Raw genomic sequence first — 16,484 nt, forward strand, 5'->3', positions numbered from 1 at the left:
CCTGTGGAGGCCAGGCTCAAACCAGTGACTTTCTGATCACAGGCACAGAAGCTTAGCCTGCTGAGCCATACACTGCACAATCCTCTGTGCATAACCAAAATGGCCGACACAAAGGTTCATCTGCATCGCCCTTCCCAGAATTTGACCAGGAGCTTTCACATTCATTTATGCATGCTGTGATGAAAATTGGGTTGAAAATGCAATAGATGACTTTCTATATTAAGACCGGTGTGGGGGGGCCGGAACTGCAATTGTTGATTATGAAATGTGTCAGACAGCAGTTCGGACCTTTTGTAAAGGTTAAAGCTGAGCAGCATGACAGACAGCGTGACTTTTCTGCATTCAGCAACCGGAATCTAATGTACTCATGATTATTGGTATAAATGCAATACAGAATACTGTGTGTATATTGGATCTGGGGATGTTTGGAATTATTTGCCATAGTTCAGTGCAAATATCAGCCTGCTTGTGTAATGTTTTTCTTGTGTGAGTTCACAAATGGTAGTTAAACAGTTGGCACTATGAGATCGTCCCATTTTTCATAAGGTCTGATTCTCTCTCTTGAAGTTATGGTTGATTCAACCCCACATATAATGAATTCAAATGCACTGTATATTCTTTAAAGGTAAATGGCATTTAGATTTTAAAAAGCAAAGACGAGGCAACTTCTATCACCCCATTATCACATTATTAGTATGATTTAGTTTTTACATGTGAACGTGTGATGCTTGTCTGTTGATTTTTAAATTTTATTTAACTCCACACGGTTGTCTGCGGAATTCTCTAAGCTGTCGGTTCTGCAGCAAAAGGAATGTTACTTTGACACATAGCTGACTAAGCAGTTCGTGTTTTAAGAGATTTTGTTATTTTTGAGTTTTAATTCTTTAACAACTCTAAAGGCTGTCCAGACAGCTGTACGAGACTCTGGTCCTACAACTGATCAAGTACAGGTGTTTGTAGATGCATGGATGTTTATATGCTAAAGTAGAGAGTGTGATTATAAGGTTAACGGTCATTGATGTGAACGTAATCATTGGTCTTTCCCCACACCTCCTCCATCCCTCCACCTTCACAGGTCAGAACTCGACTTTCCCTGCTGTGGCCCTTTGGGTGACAGTGGGCCTGGCCATCTGCCTTCTGGGGCTGCTCATTGCTCTGGCTGCTGTGTGTCGCAGGAAGATCAAAGAGAGCTGCGAAGAAGCTGCTGCAGGTGAGGCCTGTGCTGAAAATGGGCTAAGAGTGGTGCTGTCTGAATAGGTATGTTGACGTCAATAGTTGTCTGTCTGGCCCCATTATCAGTGCTCTAAGCTGTATTGAATAGGTAACACTTCACTTGACGGGGTACAAGTAATGTAGTATTAGGCTATAACTTTTGTATTAATTAACCACAAACTAAATCTTAGCTACATACTGATCTCATCTTAGTTCATCATTAATGATTCATGCCACATCTTTTATCTCAAGCAATTGCTAAATTTGTTACTGTATTTGTAAATCGTTGTGAGCTACTGAAGGAACAAGAAATGAATAACAAGTGAAATACTGATGCCATGTTTGTTTATTAATGAATCATAATGCATCTTTTATCTCAAGTAGCTCCAATATTTATTCATGATTTGTACTTCAGTAGTAACTAGGTTATTACTAAGTATTCGTGCCCCCTCAAGTAGTGTTACTGTAGAATTGTATCAAAAATTTTAAGAGAATTTTCGTAGAATAACTGATGTTTGTGTAGTCAAGGGATCATTTGTCTAATGCCCCCTCGGATTTTTGACTTATTTGTTTTCATTGATTGCCCGATTTCTTTATGTGTTAAGTATTCATACCCACATGACATTTCTACACATTGATAGGTGGGATATCTAAAATAATAAACACCTGGCTTTTGTGTTCTAGCTCTTGCAGTCAATATGCTATTTTTTTCTTGTTTATGAGTATAGTTCGTATAGGACCTCATTATAAAGGTTAGTTCAGGCTTTGTAGTTTATTTAGCAGAATTTCTTAAGGTATGCAGATCTGAGTACACAAGTTGTGGAAATCCTTTAATGTCCGTCTGTAATTGGTTGAACATCCCCCCTGGCTGTGTTCTTTTGTTATTCACTATGCACTGTGATGCCACCTTATTCTTATTTAATTGCTCACCGACTTCATGATGTGTTACTCCAAACCTCTAGCTATCACATGCACTGGTGATGTCTCCGAATTAAGTTGATCTTTAACTTTTTTTCTAGCATCCGAGCATTTCTCTTGGCTCTCTACAGGTCCTTTCTTCTTTTTTCCGGATTTCATTCACTTAACCTGCTCGGTTTCCCTCTCCAGTGTTATGTTCACTTTTGATGGACTTACATGCCTTTGGTTGCTGCTGCTCTTCCTCTGCCTCAGGCGCTACCCTGGAGTTGCCATTAATTGGTAATTTTTTTTTCATCCAGTCCTTTGTGATCCGCAGTCAAGTGTCCTTTTTCATTCCGTTTGTGTAGATTTAGCAGTGTCATCTTCTGTTCAGTCACTGCTGGCGTTTCCGGACTCTGGGGGTATTTTTTGCCTTCAATTTCCTAGCTGCCTGTTACGTTTCCTACTCCTGCCATCCCATATTTTCTCTGCTTCCTGAGTCAACTGTCACCCCAGGCTATAAGCAGGATTTCCCCCCACCACCAGCTGATATGTTCACTCTGGCTATGGGACAGGGCCAAAACTGTCCGATACGTCAGTTCATAATTGCTTGGAGAAGAGATCCATCTAGACCTGAGTAATAATTAGGTCTCAGACCTTCTTCTGGGTCTGCCTATATTGAAATCAACCCTATTGATTAGGTGGGGGCGGGGGGGGGGTGTCATTAATACTCCACTCTCCCTTTTCTTTGGCATGTTATGCCAAGCAGCTGTCTTCACTCTGTCATGTCTCCCTTCCTTCCCAGGTCTTAGGGCCTTGAATAAAAACTTTGATAAGGAGAAGGAACTTGTGCAATTAACCAATCTGCACTTTACTTTATTTCTTACCTCAAGTCAGTATTTATATCAGTTCTCTATTGATACCAGGGCAAGGGAATTGAGATGATGAATAATGAATGATCTCTCTGCTGCCCCGAGTCCCCATCGGAGGTCAACACAGTTGTTATCTATTCAACCTTCACAGAATGCGACCGAAGCAAAATGCCTATCCGAGCCACTGGCAGGCTAATCGCATATCGCTCTGTTGGGGAGGGATTGTTGGCATCAACAGTGCATTAATGTGCGATGTCAGTGGCCGCAGCGTCTGTAAGGAATGTTAAGGCCCCAGACAATGAGTGTGCCACTTTCGCTGTGGGAGGTTCATTAAGTGAGTTGCTATAATTAGCTACACCTAATGGTGGCAGAATGTGGGAGGTGAAATAGCTGAGCATAAGGAACTGCCAAGTGCTTTGTAATGGGGTCTGCTCTGGTTACAGACATTTAAGTTAGATGTTGTGCACTTGCTGGTATAGAATTGTTCAGTTTTTCAATGAAAAGGGAAATAACTATGTACAAAACATTAAAAAAAAAAAACAGCCTGCCCCAGATTTTCAACCTTGACTGTGATACTCCGCTTGCAACTGAGAAACAGTTATGTCTCCATTGTACTGAAAGCCATCGTTTTCTCTGTTAGTTGACTTTTTCTGTTAGCACTGCCAAACTCTATTGGAAGTGTGAGGGAATCCGCAGTGTTATAGAAGTCCATGAAAATAAACCCGATTGAGTCTTTGGAGAGCCTTGGTGCAAATGTTAAGTTTTAAAGCTAGTATAAAGTAAAACTAACCCTAATTTTGAATCAATTAATTAATTAATACAATTTAATTCTATTTTATTTTATGTTATTTTATTTGAAAACTATATATATATATATCCATCCATCCATCCATCCATCCATTTTCCAAACCGCTTATCCTATTGGGTCGCGGGGGGTCCGGAGCCTATCCCGGAATCAATGGGCACGAGGCAGGGAACAACCCAGGATGGGGGGCCAGCCCATCGCAGGGCACACTCACACACCATTCACTCACACATGCACACCTACGGGCAATTCAGCAACTCCAATTAGCCTCAGCATGTTTTTGGACTGTGGGGGGAAACCGGAGTACCCGGAGGAAACCCCACGACGACACGGGGAGAACATGCAAACTCCGCACACACGTGACCCAGGCGGAGACTCGAACCCGGGTCCCAGAGGTGTGAGGCGACAGTGCTAACCACTGCACCACCATGCCGCCCCTTATATATATATATATATGTATGTATATATATATATATATATATATATGTATATATATGTATATATATATATATATATCCATCCATCCATCCATCCATTTTCCAAACCGCTTATCCTATTGGGTCGCGGGGGGTCCGGAGCCTATCCCAGAAGCAATGGGCACGAGGCAGGGAACAACCCAGGATGGGGGGCCAGCCCATCGCAGGGCACACTCACACACCATCCACTCACACATTCACACCTATGGGCAATTTAGCGACTCCAATTAGCCTCAGCATGTTTTTGGACTGTGGGGGGAAACCGGAGTACCCGGAGGAAACCCCACGACGACATGGGGAGAACATGCAAACTCCGCACACATGTGACCCAGGCGGAGACTCGAACCCGGGTCCCAGAGGTGTGAGGCAACAGTGCTAACCACTGCACCACCATGCCGCCCCTATATATATATATATATATATATGTATATATATATATATATATATATGTATATATATATGTATATATATATGTATATATATATGTATATATATATGTATATATATGTATATATATATATGTATATATATATATATATATATATATATATATATATATATATATGTATATAGTATCTGGTGTTACATTAATATTTTAATGGAACAGAACAGAGTGTCAGGTAGTACTTGAGTTAGCCTCAGGCAGGGAGTGTCAACTTTGGTGCGGACATTCATTTAGGTATGGTAGGTATGGTATTTTCTCCTCTCCCTCTTCCTTTCTCCCTGCACTCTCTATATGCCTGGACCTAGGGATGCACAGATCCCACTTTTTCTGTCTCGATACCAATGCCTGAACTTAGAGTATCCGCCAATACGAAGTCCTGACCTGATACCAGTGTTTAATTAAGAAGATGTAGGCTTTTGCCTAACTGTGTGGAAGAGACTCTAATCTTTGTTTGATGTGTAAGGCAACATCAGGCTTCACTTAACCCTTAAACAAAGGTTTCCTAACTTTGTAAAACAATATGTGGCCCATGCACATGTGTGTGTGTGTGTGTGTGTTTATTTGTCTTATTTGAAACGAGTTTTTTATATCAGGATTCTCAATTCTCACCTTGAAAGGTCTTTACAGAGCAACAAAACCTTGACTGTAAAGGCTGACATATACTTCTGTGTCGAATCAACGCTGTAAGTAGGACGAGGCCATGGACCCTGCCCTGTAGCCTGATGTGTACCTCCCCAGAAATGTAACTACACATTGTGGCGACACAGACTGCAAGAATTGTGGTGGGTCCGCTTGGTAGCGTTTGTTTTTTATAGGAACAAAGAAAGCTTACACCCAGGTGCAATTGATTGAACCTGCAACACTAGTTATTTAGTTTAATTTTCTCTCGCTTCTCCAGAATTTGTGCTAAAGATTGTAGTTGCAGTCTTTCTTTGCTAGCATTAGCAATCTCTGTGTACTCTGCACTACAGTGCCTGTTCAGATGTTTGATGAAATTGCTTGAGTTAAACGACATGCTGATCCTTTTTTCTCTTGACACTTTAGGAGAATAGAACTCACAGTCTGCTTAACTTCTGTCATTGTCCGTTGTCTTATAATAAGTCCAAAATGCTGACATCCTCTGCATATACTTACCAATTTACCAGTGCCAGTGTTGTCTGCATTCATCCTTCCCAAATGTTCCCAGTTGACAAATCTCTCGCTAGATGCCAACATTTGACAGGGCAGCAAAAATAGAGAAAATGCTGTGGCATTGAGTTTTAATATAATGTTGCAATTCAGTATCAGAGAATTATTACGAGTACCAACATGAGCATATGAGCGCAGTACTGGTATCGGTACATCCCTACCTGAACCCTGAAGGTGCCACTGGATGGTGAGGAGAAAAAATGGACCATTTTGTATATCCTGTTTGTTGGCCAGAAGGATAATTAGATAAGTCAAAGACATTGGTGGCACATGGGCTAAAGAGGATTACAAAGCATGATTTAAAAAAAAATTATGAAATAGTATACATCATGCAGAATATGTTTTTCTGGGAATTTAATGTTTTTATCATTAAACATTCTGTACACCTTTAAATGTGCATACTTTTTTGCAGAATGTGACTGCAGAATGCCTTTTTGTATTCACTGAAATAAATAGCAGCAGTTGTTCCCTCTGCAAGTTAAATGGATCGAGTTGAGTGGTCAATGTATGTCGTCAGTTCCTTGTCTGTTTTACAAATCTTGCCTGGTCAGCATGAACTAAATTAGGAATGACATTTTCCAATCTATAGGTAAGAAGGCCAAGCAGCAATTTAGAACTCAAACTGAATAAGGAGATGGCTTTCTTCAGTGCGTCGCTACGGAAAGTGATGTCAGTGGTGGTGCTTTCTTTCTGCTGGCCGGTCCATGAACATGTTGGCCTTAGGGCTGGGCGATATAACCTTAAATCAACATTACGATTAATTGAACATTTTACCTCGATTACGATTAATGAACAATTAATTTGCCTTCATATTTCATTGACAAGGTTGTACTGTAAATATGTTCAACTATTAACTCGGATATTTTTCTAATTAAAAACTGTATATCTTTATGATTTTAAAATAACTGAAAGATCCACACACAGATGAACCATCTGTGGTTATTTATTGAATGTTTCGTGCAACTGAAGTCAAACCACAAATCGCTTGAAATGACAAGATCTTGTACAAAAGGTCACCTTTTTGTTCTAATGTATAGAGTAAGGGGGCAGCATGGTGGTGTGGTGGTTAGCACTGTTGCCTAACACCTCTGGGACCTGGGTTTGAGTCTCTGCCTGGATCACACGTGTGTGTGGAGTTTGCATGTTCTCCCCATGTCATCGTGAGGTTTCCTCCGGGTACTCCGGTTTCCCCCCACAGTCCAAGAACATGCTGAGGCTATGTGGAGTTACTAAATTGCTCGTGTGAGTGAATGGTGTGTGAGTGTGCCCTGCGATGGGCTGGCCCCCCATCCTGGGTTGTTCCCTGCCTCGTGCCCATTGCTTCCGGGCTCCAGACGCCCCGCGACCCAGTAGGATAAGCGGTTTGGAAAATGGATGGATGGATGGATGGATGGATGTATAGAGTAAGTTCCCTAGAAAAGTAGAAAATTAATAGTTTGCATTTCTTGCTAATAAAATAAACCGTTTGTAGTGATCACGTCTGTCTGGGTGAAATTTATCATTATAAGTGGATGATCATTATAAACATTTTTTTATTTTTCTTTATGTATCAGGCAGACTAACATCTAATTGACATTTGAATATTTATTCAAACATCCAGTGAATTCCAGTTTGTTGATGAGAGAGGTCAGAGGGGAATGGCCAAACTGATTCAAATGACAGCAAGGCTGTTCACAATGATGGTGAGCAGAAAGCCACATCTGAATTCAATGCGCAACATGTCAAATCTTGAGGTTGATGGGCTACAATGGCCGAAGGCCACATCAGGTTCTACTCCTGTCAGCAAAGGATGGGAAATGAGGGTACGGTGTCACAGACTTATGGAAGCTAGACAGTTGAAGGTTGGAAAAATGTCACTTGGTCTGATGAATTTTGATTTGTGCTGTCTAATGTAGATGGCGAGGTCAGGATTTTGCATAAACAGCATGAATCTATGGACCAAACCTACCTTGTGTCAACAGTTCAGGCTAGTGCTGATGGTATAATGATGCAGGGAATGCTTTCTAGGCACATATTGGGTCCCCCAATACCAATCAAGCATTTAAATACCACAGCCTGTCTGAGTTGGGCAATTGTTGCTGACCAAGTGCATCCCTTGCTGACCACAATTTACGCTTCTTTTAATGGATATTTCCAGCAGGAAAACACGCCATCTCACAAAACTCATATCATCTCGAACTGCATCTATGACCATGACTGAGAGTTCAGTGAACTTCAGTGGCCTCCATGGTCACCGGAACTGAGTCCAACAGAGCATCTTTCGAATGATGGGAGATTTGCAGGACACAAGTGCAGCCGACAAATTGTGCAACAAATTCATGATGCAATCATAAGAGTCTACATGAACCAGAACCTCAGGATCAAGAAAGTGTCCAGCACACTGAGTCCATGCCATGAAGAATTCACAGAAGAATTCTGAGAGCAAAGGGATAAGAAATAAGAAACCTGTTCCTAATGAAGTGGCCAGTGAGCGTACATTATAATTATAATTAACCGATATTTCCATTTTTCTTTCAGCAACGACACCGCTAAAAAGCTGAAGCAGGACGAGGTAAGAATACTATGTAAATGCATGTGAACCAACACATTCATCCTTGTACTGGGTGTTCATGACACTGAATCCTCTAGTGCGGTTAACCCTCACAGTTTCTTATTTCCCTGCCGTACAATGGAGAAAACAGCAGAACGGGTTTTGTCAGCTTTGTCCTATTGGTGCTTCCAGAGGACAGATGCTCTATTGAAGCATGCCTCAATTAATTTTTTACTACAGATTCAAGGATTTTGTAAGTCTTGGCATTTAAATTTTTAAAGTCACTAATGAATTTCCATTTCGTGTTGAGTATTCTTTTGAATTCCCTTAACTCTGATTAACCATAATCACCTGAGATATTAATCGTTGAACTGCCAGGAACAGGTATTCAATAAAAGACAAGCAAGAATAATTAAGACCAGCAAAATCTATGTTTTTGAGCACCTTTTGTCTCATTTTGCCTTGCGTGGAATATCTACTTACTGCCAGTACAAGTCAGAAGGAACCAGCGGTATTTCTTTAGATTTTTTATCTTTGTATTCAGTAACATGTGTGAAGTATTGGTGTTTGTGATTCTGCCCAGATATCAGTTCAGCATGTTTCAGCATTAATGAATGGCAATTCAGAGAACCGATGTGTTTTCTTTACACCAATTCAAGCACTTTATTTTCATTGTGTAACACAACGAAATTGCATTTACTACAGCCCCAAAGGTGCTTTAATAAATGCAAAATGAATACAAAACCGAGGCTATAAATAATATAATCGTACAAATATGTTTAAATGGCCCTTCGATAGACATTGTTAAAAAAAAAATTAATAAATGCCCAGTGGCAGCGGTTATTATTGCACATATTAGTAAGAAGTATGTTTTTCTGGGTTTTATGCATAGCAGCTTTTAGCCTAGCTAGCAAACCCGCTCGTTTGCCCCCCCTTCTGCTTCCTCTCCCTGCACCTTCCACATCATCTCCCTCTGGGGGTAGGAGTCAGTGTAAGTCCTGGTGACCTGAGAAACTCTTGTGGTATTGCGTCCAAGTTACAATACTGATCTGTACTGTTCAAGCATCTATAGTAAATGTCCATCCATCCATTTTCTAAACCGCTTATTCTTCTAGGTCGTAGGGGGGTCCAGAGCCTATCCCAGGAAGCTATGAGCATGAGGCAGTGAACAACCCAGGACAAGGGGTCGCAGGGCACACTCACACATACCTATGGGCAATTTAGTAACTCCAGTTAGCCTCAGCATGTCTTTGGACTGTGAGGGGAAACCGGAGTACCCGGAGGAAACCCCACGACGACATGGGGAGAACATGCAAACTCCACACACATAACCCAGGCAGAGACACAATCCCTAGTCCCAGAGGTGTGAGGCACCAGTGCTAATCACTGCACCACCATACTAGGCACTTGCGTAAATGTAAGTAAATGTTTGGATTTGTTTTTAGAAAACAGCTATTGGGGAAGCATGAAGCCGCTGCATCCAGGCTCACCGCCATCTTTCTTTTTTCTCTTTCTCCTACCGATGATTCTTAACCGTAATTAAGGGTCCAAAGCATGTACTGCTATGGAACCTTATTGTTTTTTTTAGGATTTTTCTCTTATTATTATTATTATTATTATTATTATTATTATTATTATTATTATTATTATTATTATTATTATTATTATTTTTGGAATTTCAATATGTTTGACAAGGGGCGGCATGGTGGTGCAGTGGTTAGCACTGTCGCCTCACACCTCTGGGACCCGGGTTCGAGTCTCCGCCTGGGTCACATGTGTGCGGAGTTTGCATGTTCTCCCCGTGTCGTCGTGGGGTTTCCTCCGGGTACTCCGGTTTCCCCCCACAGTCCAAAAACATGCTGAGGCTAATTGGAGTTGCTGAATTGCCCGTAGGTGTGCATGTGTGAGTGAATGGTGTGTGAGTGTGCCCTGCGATGGGCTGGCCCCCCATCCTGGGTTGTTCCCTGCCTCGTGCCCATTGATTCCGGGATAGGCTCCGGACCCCCCGCGACCCAATAGGATAAGCAGTTTGGAAAATGGATGGATGGATGGAATATGTTTGACACTTGATGTGTGAACCATTTTAACCATTCATGAAATAATTCCAATCAAAAACTATATCAATAAATTGATTTCATGGCATTTTAAAACACATCCTTAGAGTGCAGGTGGAAGCCTGACCTTTGTGACGTGACATAGACACTCACTGTCTGCCACAACTAGAGGTTTCTAGTTTGAGTTTCATTTCAGTCAGCATCATATACCTGTTTTAGCTGACCGGTCACAATTTATGCTGTGGCACCTCTCCTACGCTCCATAATGCTGTTCAAGTAAATTTGTGACCATGAATTATTGTACTGGCTTCACTCCTACTATCATGTACTTCCAGGATATACATCCCTGCTAATCTGTTTGCATAAATGCACATTGACAATACATTTATTTATGGATGGACAATATTTTTATACTTATAAGCATGTCTGTGCATCAGATGTTCATGCACTAAGCATATATACTTTTTTATTTTCTTTGCTGATTTATACATTATTATGGTCCATTAATTGGTTATTGTTTAAGGCATCTTAAAAACAAATGGCTTACAAGGGCTAATCGCAAGAGCTGCCAGGATACAGAAAGTCATGGTATTACTAGGAACAGCTGAAACGTATGTTACATGTGAATCTGTATGGAACTTGTCACAATGAGAAATGTGCACATGGTTTTGAAAAGGTGAACCACATACATTTTGGCTGGTGGGGAAAAATATCGAAAGTTGATTTAGATACATTCAAACAAACGGGAGTATAGAGAATAAGCGGTTCTAAAATTGGGGCTTGGAGAAGCCAGGAGAGCAACAGAGAGTTTTTTATCAAACTTACTATAACGGATAACATGTTAAATAGTTTGTGTTGTATAGTGCATGGGTGTATTTTTGTAGCTGGTAAATAATGCTTGAACTTTGAGAGCTGTAGGTTAGTATTGTGAGTGAAACAGCACCGCTGTGCCCTTGAGCTGGGAATGCAATGGTGCCAGAGACACGTTGAGCCTGGAACCTGAAATACATTAGTAAATAAACTGCCAATGGGCAGGATGTAAATTCAGGAACGGGGCCAAACTCCAAACTACTGGTGTGGTATTATGTACCGCAGCTGGCTGAAATAACATTCAGGCTGTACACTGTTATTCAAAATGGTTACTAATTAATGATGAAAGGTATTTGTAGGACTGTGAAAACAACCAAGGCTTAGTGGGAAGCATGTTGGTTCGAGGTTGGAAATTATTTGTCAAATGAATGTCCTGCTGACCTTCACTCTGAGTGCAGATTCTGGATGTGTCCTTAAGCTGTACTCCAGTGCAGAAAAACAAGGAATCAGTGCCTCTGATTATGTATGGCAGTTCAAAGTATAGCTTTTTATATTTATGCATACAATTGTGTATATATATATATTTTTTTAGCTGTTGTGTATTCTAATTGTTAGGATATTTAGACTCATCTTCAAGAATCTTTTTTTTGTTTTTGTAAGTTCCTGTTATGTCAGATATGACAGTACTTAGGAGTATGACGGTCCATGCATTTGTACTGAAAATTTTCGTTTGGGGTCTTTTGGTTTGATACGCGTATGTGCAGAACAGAAGCAACAAATGCGGAACCTTCGTGTGTTTTTGTGTTTGCGTTCAGAAGGGGGCAGAATGAAGCCGCAGCACTACGCATGAACACATAGTTATGGCGAACATAGATAAACCAGCACTTGAAGACCCTCCACCATGACTAGTACAGTACAGGTATTTTTTTTAATGCCGCACCACAGTAGATATTTATTTTGTTATTCTTTCTATTTGTTGAGACAATATTTATGCTGCACATTTCTAACATGAAGCTAAAAGCCCCTATTTTCTAAATGTGCGACTTAATGGATCTGACTTTACTTGAGGGAATATTTATTGATGTAGTTTTAATTAAAATTTAACTTTATTAGTAGGTTGCAGCAGTATCGACTGAGTTTTTTTTTTATAAGAAAGACCGTCAGCCACTGTTTAATATAGAAAGAAAATAAGCATTTCATGTTATATTTCTTTTACTTCTGCTGTTCAAAGCCGAAGTACGTACCGAACCACCCCAAGGCGGTACAGGTGAAAACTAAACATTTATCATAGCAGGTCATATTAATATTATACCCATAACTGTGGTTGTATTTGGAATGATGTCACTCATATCACTGGCTGGTGAACAACAGGCTGGGAAATTGTAGTGAATGTGGCCTGTTTTCTCTCTTCTTTACGAAATAATTCCATAGTATGGCAAGCTACTTATTACACATTTCACAGTTTGAAACTGACAACATAGGTGGCCCATTTCTTGGATGTTTCTAGGATAGCTATCAGCCAGTCTATTGCATGGGAAACTTGCTTCTGTGGGGGGCCTTGAGATGGTGTAACATATTTTCGTGATGGTTTCATATTTCCTAAACCTCATGCTGATACCTGAAAATCACTCTTAATTATGTCCCAGCGTTGCTTCTTGGTTGAACAATGGCCAGACTGCTGTAGTGAATGTTGAATAACCATTCTGCGTGGTAATGCTTTGTCTACTTGCCGAGGGTTTTTTTAAATATTTACCTTTCGTAAATATCTCTTTTCAGCTCTGTGTTGCAGTATATGTTTGTACATGTAAGAGCGAGGGATAAAAGAATTGGGGCTGAACATGAGATAACGCCAGTATGCAAATAACAGCACATTTGTTGCTGGACAGAGGCGTTCCAGCATCTTACCATTATACTGTCAGGAAGAAGAAATCAACCAAGCTCTGTTACACTCTTGCTATTTTCATAGCAAAATATAAAAAAATAAAACAGAGATGCTTCAGATACTGCGTAGACATCATTTAGGAATCACTGATCATGATCAGTCAAACTCCTGGACTCCATCTCTCTTGGCCGTCCATAAAGGAGCATGAGGTCTTCATGGGGAACTCATGTCGGAGAATGTCGCATAGGGAAGCCAGCTGCCCGAGGGCTTGGTTACTTTGGGGGTGGCTTGGTGGATTGTGGGCACAAATCTCACCCCGTACCTTGCCCGTGTGGAATTTGCATGTTCTTCCTGTTGTTATTGTGGTTTTACCCCACGGCCCAAAGACATGCAATAGACATTTCTTAATTGCCTCACCCAGTGTGTTACCCTGCTGTCTGAGATAGGCTTGCCCAGCCGCCCAAACCCCCCCCCCCTCGCCAACCCAAATATCACTTAGTAGGTGAAAGATTGATGTTTCCAGTAAGTTGCTAAAAATGTAGGACATGTAGAATTTTATAAATTCTGTACATGTAGGCATATTTCTTTTCTGATGGTGCTAAGATAGATGCCTTCAATATGCAAGGCTCTTTACTGTGGATCTTTTAGAAATCTATGAAAGATGACCCACCCCAGATAGTTAAAGAAATCTGTTTTTTTTTTTTGTTCTTTGACAACTTGAACCGCATGTCACGACTGATAAAAACCGGACAATGATCTGATAATCAACCATTCTACAGAACAAGTGGACGATATCAATGGGATAATGCTTTATGACTGTAACGGCAGAAATGGTCATCGTGAAGCAACAAGATGCAGAGAAGACAACGGTAGCTTTCTGAAGTTTCACAGACCAGTGCGCCTTCCGATAAATAACTTGTAATTATTATGCAATGACTTAGTCAAAGCCAGACTGCAATTTAATATTCCTTTATTATCACTTTTTATACCGAAATGTACTTGAATTTGATATGAACTTGTTTCACTTGTGTTTTAAAGTGTATGAAATGTGTGGGCTCAAATTGTTCATGGTAAGCAATTAGAAAACTCATAGATGGATGGGAATGTGCAAAAATATGAGGTATATTGGCTACCTGCAAAAGCTTGTTTCAAAGCAGTATGGGCTGTGTATGGAAGGTCTGTGAGATCTCTTAAATTCAAGGTCATTGTTTGGTTGATTCAAAAAATCTCTAAAATGAATCAGCAATCCAGCCCCTGCTGAGTGCGCTTTAGGGCAAAGCTGGAGAAAAATGATGATGAATGTGTGTGGGGCGAAAAATATTCTTCACATTTTGGATCAGGACTCCAGTCAGCTTTGTGTGTGAGTGGAACAGTAGCCAGCATGGAGCAGAGCCTGACATTGCTGTCGCAGGTACATGGGCTCTTCCCTCACTCATTGCCCTGCCAGACCCAGCTTACAATGCACAGGAACATTCTACATGTGCTGTATGTCATGCAATAAAGCAATTTTGAGGCCTTCACTTGAGTAGCAAATATCATCTGCTGAGGGGAATGTTGTAACGGATGTCAGGATCCTTTAGGGTCAGTGTTTTCCATCCAGGTTCTTAGGGACTCCCAAACAGTCCACATTTTTGTTCCCTCCCAGCTCACTGGCACAGTCCACATTTTTGTTCCCTCCCAGCTCACTGGCAGACAGTTTATTCTTTTGCTTCCTCCCATCTCACTGGCAGTCAGTCTACTTTTTCACTCCCTCCCAGCTCACTGGCAGACTGTCTACTTTTTTTCTCCCTCCCAGCTCACTGGCAGACAATCCACATTTTTGCTGCCTCCCTGCTCCCTTCCCATCCCTGAGTATTGGGTTGGGAAACACTAGCTTACGTCATAAGTATAGGATCTTTTTAATCCCCTGGGCTTTCTCCTGCCTACCTCATGGGAGGTATTTTATTTCATTCCTGCAGGTTTAACCCTGGGGTACCTCAAAACTCCTTGCCCTTGTATTTGGGTATTTACCAGAAGCTCAGCCCCGCCACATTAATGCCTAGCGATCTTCTCCTTGTCAGTCATTTGTTAGTAATGTGCTAAATAGTTAATGTAAATCTGCATTTCAGCCTGCAAAATATTCTTTGACTTTAGATATAGTTTTAAATGTGGTTTCAAAAGCATGTACCGTAAGATCTGCTGTAAATATTGTGGTAGTGGCATGTAAACAGGGAGAGCAAAGTAAAAAGAGTCACAGTAAAAAAACCTGGGGACTCGACCCATATATATATATATATATATATATATATATATATATATATATATATATGACTTTGTAACTTTTAACCTTAAATTATCTGGACACAGTAAGTTGTTTTATATTTTTAAAGTTATCCCTGGCTGGAAGTTGGACCATATGCTCCTGTTACAGTTTGGTTGAATATGGGTAATAAAACATACCGTTTATGTTCCTGTAGCCTATATTCACAACTATTACTTATGCGTCTGCTGCCTGTAGGGTTTACTGCATAATTGTCTTCGAAACAAACTTTACGCTGAAGTGGAGAATCAAGATTTGTGTTTGTCATGGTTTTGCATGGGAAAAGAGCACTTTTAATTTACACCATTGTGCCTTGAAGCAGCTAGGGCAACTTTTACAAAAAGAAAGGTTAAATAAGTAAATGAAATTTCATGCAATACATGATACAGGGATTCAATGAGAGTTCAGCTGAAGTAGGACTTACGGATACCTCCATCTATATAAGCCCAGGGCCATACAAAGGGTTTGTGCCTTTTTCCTACCCAATCAGCTGTTTTTAATGGATTCACTTGTAAAGGTTTAAGTTGTCCCTTCTCTGTATTTTTCATGCAAATTTCTGCCACTGCCATTAGGCTTCATGCGTACGCTCAAGTCATAAGTGGCTGTCGGTTCAGTACTGTGCCCAGCAGATATCCAAATTGGAGACTGGTAAATAGGGAGGAGAATGTAATGTGGGACCTCCATCTCAGTGTAAATTAGAGAAGAAATAAGAGCAAGGTGGAGTTGCGGTTCCTCATTACAGTGGGCTGTCCTCGCCGCTGTTTATATTAGAGTGTGCAGTCTGTGTTAGCTGGTGGAAATTAGCGCCCAATCTCCCGTCTGCGTTTTAAACGAGCTGTCAGCATTCCGCCCTTCTGCTTCCATGATGGGCTGGATCTCTTCTGCTTTTTGGATACATCTTTTAAAAAAATCTTAAAAGGGGCTCTATGTGTAAAATAAATTGAATTGAAGTTTTAATCTCAAGTTTAAGTCAAGAACTACATTAAAACTTTTCACTATTAGCCGGGGTAATGA

The 16,484-nt window shown here is 40.7% G+C and overlaps 1 protein-coding gene across 4 annotated transcripts in view; it reads left to right on the top strand.

The window, feature by feature from the left end:
• Positions 1-16,484, top strand: part of LOC125704097 (CD276 antigen-like) — a 43,316-nt gene that overhangs the window by 22,721 nt on the left and 4,111 nt on the right. For 3 of the 4 annotated variants that reach the window (XM_048969425.1, XM_048969426.1, XM_048969427.1), the window contains 2 exons: positions 1,076-1,257; positions 8,413-8,446. In XM_048969425.1, coding sequence (XP_048825382.1) covers positions 1,076-1,257 — 182 coding nt within the window. In that variant the 3' untranslated portion in view covers positions 8,413-8,446. The remainder of the gene's footprint in view (positions 1-1,075; positions 1,258-8,412; positions 8,447-16,484) is intronic. The other variant, XM_048969428.1, reaches the window with a different exon arrangement.

Source organism: Brienomyrus brachyistius, chromosome 11, assembly GCF_023856365.1.
Source record: "Brienomyrus brachyistius isolate T26 chromosome 11, BBRACH_0.4, whole genome shotgun sequence".
Lineage (NCBI taxonomy): Eukaryota > Metazoa > Chordata > Actinopteri > Osteoglossiformes > Mormyridae > Brienomyrus > Brienomyrus brachyistius.